We start from the raw sequence: 8131 nt of genomic DNA, 5'->3' as shown, positions 1-8131 counted from the left end.
AAACACTCACATCCACGTAGACACACTCCATTGCAAACACTCACATCCACGTAGACACACTCCATTGCAAACACTCACATCCACGTAGACACACTTCACTGCAAACACTCACATCCACGTAGATACACTTCATTGCAAACGCTCACATCCACACACACTTCATTAGAAAACTACTGTCAATGGAAAACATTTCAAAAATCAGTGAGCATGCCATTCTTTTTTTTCCCTCCAAAACAGAAAAACACATTATATACCTTTCTAAGTAAAGACACCATATCACAAAGCCCATCTCGTTTAAGACCACAGAGGTAAAATCTTTTGAGCATTTATTTTCAAGAGGCCAGATTTAATACTTCCATAGAGCCCTTCTCTAAGCCTATGAAAGACATTTGAAGAGAAAGAGAAGCCAGCCTACCTCCTGCTCAGTAAAGAGGTATATATAAAGACTATCATACCCTTTTTCTAAGAGGGCTTTCTCTGATTCCTACTAAAAATGTGTGCGCACGCACACTAATTAAACTATTTGAACTACACTTCTTGAAATTCCTAAAAATGAAAATAAATAAAGGAATGATGGTTTCTTTTGCTTTATACACCAAGGAACACCTTAGACTTTAAATTTATCTCATTAACAAAACTTTCTTAACTGTTCTTCTTTTTAAAGCGAAGACATCTCTTTCCAGATGCAAAGGCATTGAAGCACAATAAAAGGCAAGAAAACATAGAGGGAATTTAACCCTCCACAGAAGAATCCCTAAACCAACAAAACAGAAAAACCAGAGACCACCAACTGCTTCTGCCTGCATGAACTGGTTTCCCCTTTTTGCTTTAATAAGGCAGTTCTGATGGCAAAGGCTGTACGCACTGTAGCAGTCTCTTCTTTTTAAATGCATTCTCTATTTGCTTTTTGTTTTCATTTTCATTTCAGTAGAAAGGAGGGGCACCACCCATTTATTCTTTGACTTCCTCTCCACGATCCTGTGATTCCCATTTACATTTTATCTTGTTCCAGTATTCTGGTGACACAGGAGATCTGGGATCATGTTCAGAGCAGCAGAGACGACCTTCCAGTGCAGAGGGAACCAGAGCCCCTTTTTCATGATCTTTACAGAATGAACGAGGACAGAACTCACAGAAGGACACAGCCGCACTGCCACACTCGGCGCACTGATGCCACGGGCATTCCCACTTTCCTAATGCAGGGATGGGAGGAAGAAGAAGTGCTCAAGTTAGTGCCTGTCTGAATTGCCCATGAAACCCCCAAGTTCCTACGTTCATCTCTGATTAAAGATGGAACTAAATTCAATACAACTCCAAATCTCAGACAAATATAGCTCTGGTATATTATTTGTTATGGATGTGAACTACTGGGTAAAATCCATAGGTACCAAGTACCCACTTCTGGTAAGAGTAAATAAGAAACTGATCCTTGCTGGCCCAAAGGGTATTCCAAATGTATACGGAGACAACTTTTCCACTAGCATAGTATTTGTTTACGACTGTCGTTTTTTCTATTCAACGTTTCTTGCTGCAGGGCTCCTCTGCGGCGGGTGGGATACATTCTTAGTTACATGCAGTTGGCAGAGACACCAGGAAGGGCTCTGCAGGCCTGGCTTACCATATGGCGGCTGAGTCAGGTTAAGGCATAAGAGGTGGTACGCTTTGGGACAGTCTTTTTTGTCACACATCACCAGCTCTCCACCATCCCCACATTGAAAACAGTAGTCTTCATGCATCTGCTTTGGTTCTGTTTTGACTTTCCGTCTCTTCTGCTTTAACTTGGCATTTTTTGCCTTCTCTTCATTTGTTGATGCACATGCCGACTGGCAGGAGAAAAAGATCATGGTTTCAAAGATCCCAGACAGCTCACAAAGCTTGACACAGAAAGGAGAACATTTGTTCTCCTCACCTTTGTTTATTTTCATACTAAATACAGCAGCAGGACTTATCCTCTCATGCTACCGTAACACAGGCTTTGCTGTCATGGTCAGAGTGGTGGTAAATGCAGGCAACTTCAGCCCGTTTTAATGTTTAGACAGCCTGCTAAATTTTTCCATTGAGATGTAATTCATATACAACAAAATTCACCATTATAAAAGTTTATAATTTAGTGGATTTTGAAAAAGGTTTTAATTTAGAATTTTCTAATTTAAAATTCACTCTGAAATAAAATTATATTTTCAGAAGCTAACAGACCTCACTAACATAGGCTTCACTGGATCATCCAGAGCCTAAAGTTCTGGTGAATGCAACTGATGACCCACATGCTAAACCAGGTGCCCATTACCCAGCATTTTCCCAAGATGGTCACAAGCTTCTTCAATATCCCCAAATCCTTATCGCCTGTCGGCATGGACTGCTCCCCTGTACAACTGACCTTTGGCCGCACTCCTAGAAAACCACTGCAGTTATCGGCCCCACAGTGGCACTCCGTTCTCCCGTTGCCCAGACAGTCCAGGTTATAATTAAATGTTAACTCCATCCCTGAAACATGAGAAATAATTATTCATACTCAAGCCACGGGGAAGAGAGATGCTGCCAGAGATACATTCTCATAATGAAAACAAGAGAAATGATTCTAGCATGAAGAAGTTTCCCTTTCCCATGTTCCGCCTCATTAAAAATAGTGATGTAAATTCTGTAAGAAAAAATTCTGTAAAGAAAAAGGGGAGAAAAACTGAAGGACAATATTCCTATCTACTAACAATTACAGTGACACTGTAACCCTAAAAAGATTCATGTCCTTTTCATAGAAGTGGTCAAAAGCCACGTAGTAAGGAAAAGAAGCTTATAGGTTTCCTTTTACTACAGCTTTTTAATTTAGCTTTTGCTAACTTCAAATTCATTCTGTAATACAAACACATTTTCAGAACCAAAAGACCTTACTGAAACAGGCTTCACGAGATAGCTTTTTCTAAAGCTAATTTAAAGCAAAGTTCTAAGTGAACAATATGACCATGGAATTGTGACAATACTGTTTTGGTAATTAATGCCTTATGTTATAATAAGTAAAACACCAAAATGAAGGCTTACTACATACATCAAAGATCCAGGGATTCAAACTAGGGCCTTCTTTTTGCTGGATTGAATAACTCACAATGAGTTCTAGAAACACAGTTTGAATGTTTTAGGTACAGCATTTTTCTTCTCACTCATTTTTCTCAAACTTAAGGCAAGACCGTTTTGCTGTTAAGATGCTGGATGGGTCGGGAAAAATGAAAGCCACAGCTCTGGCTTTCGAGGCTTTTATGTCTGATTTGAAACAGAATGATATTACAGAGTAAAAAAACTAAAAACCAAGAAATTGGGTGATGTGAACACAAGCTAATTATTTTTAACATGTTTTATTTCTTTTTATTTATGTATTTATTTTTTTGAGACAGAGTCTCAAGCTGTCGCCTTGGGTAGAGTGTTGCTGCGTCATAACTCACAGCAACCTCCAACTCAGGCTCAAGCAATCCTCTTGCCTCAGTTTTTGTATTTTTAGTAGATGGGGGTCTTGCTCTTGCTCAGGCTGGTTTTGAACTCGTAAGCTCAAGCCATCTACCCACCTTGGCCTCCAGGAGTGCTAGGATTACAGGTGTGAGCCACTGCACCCAGCCCATTTTTAACATGTTTTAAAAAGGAAACAACATCTGGCTACACTGTACAAACAGCAAAAATTCGGAGGATTAGTTTAATAGGATTATATACACATAGATTTACACAATATCCCTTCTTACATTAAAAGCTTTTGCCAAATTCCTTTTTGAGGATATAGATTTTTACTGATTCTAAGCATAATTTCTCATATTTGAATAAGTACTTGGGTGACAAGCCTTGAAGAGTACTGTGCTGCCTCCAATGGACACACTGTCTTTCCAGGGAGGGGCCCGGACATACCTGCAGGGATATCACAAAGAGCAAATAGTCCAACTCGGACGTCTCCATTCACTGTCCACTTCTGTGTCTCACAGTTTGGGTTACAACTGTGGTTCATAAAGCGAGAATAATTTCCTTTTGGGCCAGCATCAATTATCCGGTCCTTCAGAAAGAAAAGAAAGGTAGCTTTTACATAAAACTAAGTATAAGCCTCTCTTAGAAACATCCAACTTAGTCAAGGACCATAAAACAGTGGCATTTTGCTACCAACTGATGTTTGACAACTGACAACTCTGAAAATGTGATGTTCCCTGGGAAATTTAACAAGTTCTTTACTTTATCTGATGACCTTCAAGTCAAAGTAATTAGGATGAAAGTGGAATTTAGTCTCTTTTCAATTGTTCTTCTAGAAATGGGCATATTATGGAATAATGCTACATAGAAGATTAGTAGGCTATAGGTTTAGGAATGCTGATTAGAAAGCTCAAAGTTTAAATAACTACTCTAGTGTTTTGCCGTCACCAGTCCTTTCATGCTCTAACTAAGAAGTAAAATCAGTATAGGGCAGACAGATGGGAATCAGGTCGCAAAGAGGGAAGAAGGAAGGGTGAGAAAATCCTCCCTGAATGAAGATTTGGAGGTTTGTTTGATGGAAGGTTATTGTGCAGGTATACTCTCTACTAGTTATCTATTTGCTCTGTTTTTACTTACATTAAAGTTCAAAGACAGGAAAAGCTGAACATTTAGGCCCCCTGAATTTGAACTCTGCTAATCTGGACAAGCTCCAGAGCACTGAGCCTCCTGAGTGTTGACAAGATGGCTGGTGGGGCCTCTGACAGTAAGTACAGGATTTAAGGAGGTAGACTCCAGCAATCATACTAGTGGCATTCTAATTTATGCTTATGAAAGTTGTAAAGCTTTTAAACAATGACACATCAATTAAAATACTTCTTTTATTAATTATTATTAGTTATTATTATTATTTTTAAGACAGTATTTCACTCTGTTACCCTGGGTTGAGTGCTGTGGTGTCATTGCTCACAGAAACATCAAACTCTTGGGCTCAAGCAATCCTCCTGCCTCAGCCTCCAGAATTGCTGAGCCTACAGGTGCTTGCCACAATGCCTGCGTAGTTCTTTTATTTTTAGTAAAGACAGGGTCTTGCTCTTGCTCAGGCTGGTCTTGAACTTCTGAGCTCAGGGGATCCACCTGTCTCAGCCTCCCAGAAAACACTTCTTTTAAATGATATCTTACTTTAAATGATTTCTTACTTTAATGATAATTTAAATCTCATTTTTAGAGATAGTTTGGAACCTAGAAACTTGGGTACTAGTCTTGGCTCTTAAAACTGTAACAAGGGCTTGGCACCTGTGGCTCAAGCAGCTGAGGTGCCAGCCACATACACCTGAGCTGGCGGGTTAGAATCCAGCCCAGGCCCGCCAAACAATGACAGCTGCAACCAAAAAACAGCCGGGCGTTGTGGCAGGCACCTGTGGTCACCTGTGGTCCCAGCTACCTGGGAGGCGGAGGCAGGAAACTCACTTGAGCTCAGGAGTTGGAGGTTGCTGTGAGCTGTGATGCCACAGCACTCTACCCAGGGGGACAGCTTGAGGCTCTGTCTCAAAAAAAAAAAAAAAAACCTGTAACAAGAATATTAAATCACTTATCATGGCTAAATGCCAGTTTCTTGTTCTCTGTAAATCAGGGGGTAATGAGATAATGGATGGATATCGACTAGGTCTTACAATTGCTTGGATCAAACTACCAGTTTTACTGTCATTTTTCTTATGACAGCACTTATTATTTTCCTAACTCACTAAAAAAAGTTTAATATACAGAATAACTTAGAGTTTGTGGTAAATCAGAACTCTCCTGGTGGTTTGTCACTGTGAGTCACAGCACCAACTGGCTTTCAATGATAGACACTCAAGCCCAGGCCTTTCAGTGACTGAGAAGAGCTAAGACTGGTTTTATTTTCACTTATGGTGCCTCTGGGATCATGTACAAGGCTTGCTTCACTAGTCACTTGGTACTCTGGTGTAATCAGTATACTATGTAGGTAGCACACTGGCTGCTGCAAATTATAACTTGCCTGAGTTCAATTTAGGGCTATGAAACAAAAACAAAAAGTCCCTTTTTCTTACCAAAAAAAAAAAAAAAAAGCAATTTTACCTTGGTAACAGTTAACATATAAAAATTAGTTACACTGTTCTCGTGCGCTCGCTTGATTCGCAATCTGCATTCTTCTTCATCAATTAATTCACCAACATATTCATTTACAAATTCGCCCTATAGAGAAACATGCAATATTTAAACTGTGTTATATTAAAAAGCATTTCTTAACGATACATATATAACCCAAGATAACTAACTAAAGGAATCCTGAAAATATAACTTCAACCCCACACATAAATGGTTATTTGTGCATGGACATGGAGGAGGCATTATTTTTCTTTCAAAGTGACGACCTGCTTGCCTTTTCTCACAGACAATCCAACTTCTATAGTTCAAGTGACACCATACGGACCCCAGCCCTGACGCTGTATATGGCATCCACCCTGCTTTGTAGCTGTGGAGTTTAGGGTGTAAGACCTAGAAAACCTGAATTAGAAACAACTTTTGTTTTTAAACTTTTTATTTTAAAATAACTATTAATAGTTCTGGAAAGCTGCATAAAAACCACAGGCAGGTCTTGAGAGCCTCCACTCCGCTTCCTCCAGGGCTGATATCTCACACAGATACAGTACAGTCTCAACACCAGAAAACCGACACTGTCATAAGCCATAGACCTTATTCAGATTTCACCAGTTTCACATTCTGTCATTTGTCTGTGTACGGAGTTCTATTCAATTTTGCCAACTGTGAAGTGTGTAACCACACACTCTGAACGTTTCTTCACTACAGAAATTCCTTATGATACTTATAATCACATCAATCTTCCATCCCTCCTCTACCTCATCCCATCCTGCTCCTGGCAACCACCAATCTGTTTTCCATAATTTTCTCATGTTAAGCATCAAACAGGATCTTTGGAGACTGGCCTTAAAAGAAAAAACAAAACCTCAAGCTAATTTCCATGAGATCCACTGAAGTTGCTGCATGCAACTTCATTCTATTTAAATTTCTGAATAGGGGGCGGCGCCTGTGGTTCAGTGAGTGGGGCACTGGCCTCATATACTGAGGGTGGCGGGTTCAGACCCGGCCCTGGCCAAACTGCAACAAAAAAATACCTAGGTGTTGTGGTGGGCACCTGTAGTCCCAGCTACTCGGGAGGCTGAGGCAAGAGAATCACCAAAGCCCAAGAGTTGGTTGCTGTGAGCTGTGTGATGCCATAGCACTCTACAGAGGGCGATAAAGTGAGACTCTGTCTAAAGAAAAAAAAAAAATTCTGAATAGGATTCCACACTATAGATAGGCTGAGGTTTGTTTAACCGCTCACCCACTGAAGAACATTTGAATTGTTTCCAGATTTTGCCTATTAAAAATAAGGCTGCTGTGAATATTCTGGTAAATGTTTTTATATGGACAAAGGTTTTTATTTTTCTAGATAAGTGGCCAGAAGTGTAATTTGCTGTACCAGATGATGAGTGTATGTTTACATATGAAAGAAACTGCTAGGCCAGGAGCAGTGGCTCACTTGAGCTCACAGGTTTGAGACTAGCTTGAGCCAGAGTGAGACCTTGTCTCTAAAATAGCTGGGCGTTGTGGCAGGTGCTGTAGTCCCAGCTACTTGGGAGGCTGAGGCAAGAGAATCGTTTGATTACAAGAGTTTGAAGTTGCTATGAGCTGTGATGCCACAGCACTCAACCCCAGGGTGGCTGAGGGACTCTGTCTCCAAAAAAAGAAACTGCCAAACTATTGTCCAGAGTGGCTGTATCATTTTACATTCCCACCAGTAATGCATGAGAGATGCAGTTTCTTCACATCCTTGCCAACATTAGGTATTGCCACTGTTTTTATTTTATTTTATTTTATTTTGAGACAGAGCCCCTCAAGCTGTTGCCCTAGAGTAGAGTGCCTTAGCATCACAGCTCATAGCAACCTCCAACTCCTGGGCTTGAGCGATTCTCTTGCGTCAACCTCCTAAGAGATTGGGACTACAGGCACCCGCCACAACACCCAGCTATTTTTTGGTTGTAGTTGTCATTGTTGTTTGGCAGGCCCGGGCTAGATTAGAACCCGCCAGCTTTGGTGTATGTGGCTGGCGCCTTAGCCACTTGAGCTATAGGCGAGCCAACTATTTTCATTTAATTAATTATTTTATTTATTT

General features: G+C 40.4%; 1 protein-coding gene across 4 annotated transcripts in view; it reads right to left on the bottom strand.

The window, feature by feature from the left end:
* Positions 1-329: 329 nt before the first annotated feature.
* The window catches only part of NSD3 (nuclear receptor binding SET domain protein 3), a 130915-nt gene continuing 123113 nt past the window's right edge, over positions 330-8131 (bottom strand). For 2 of the 4 annotated variants that reach the window (XM_023516989.1, XM_023516990.1), the window contains exons 20-24: positions 6034-6150; positions 3883-4024; positions 2378-2484; positions 1619-1823; positions 330-1193 (exon numbers count right to left, since the gene is read on the bottom strand). In XM_023516989.1, the coding sequence (XP_023372757.1) occupies positions 952-1193; positions 1619-1823; positions 2378-2484; positions 3883-4024; positions 6034-6150 (813 nt within the window). In that variant the 3' untranslated portion in view covers positions 330-951. The remainder of the gene's footprint in view (positions 1194-1618; positions 1824-2377; positions 2485-3882; positions 4025-6033; positions 6151-8131) is intronic. The other 2 variants (XM_023516991.1, XM_023516992.1) reach the window with 1 other exon arrangement.

Source organism: Otolemur garnettii, unplaced genomic scaffold, assembly GCF_000181295.1.
Source record: "Otolemur garnettii isolate 467f Iridium unplaced genomic scaffold, OtoGar3 scaffold00102, whole genome shotgun sequence".
Classification (NCBI taxonomy): Eukaryota; Metazoa; Chordata; class Mammalia; order Primates; family Galagidae; genus Otolemur; species Otolemur garnettii.
Note: the sequence above shows the minus strand (reverse complement) of the source record. Positions and strands in the feature narration are given on the sequence as shown.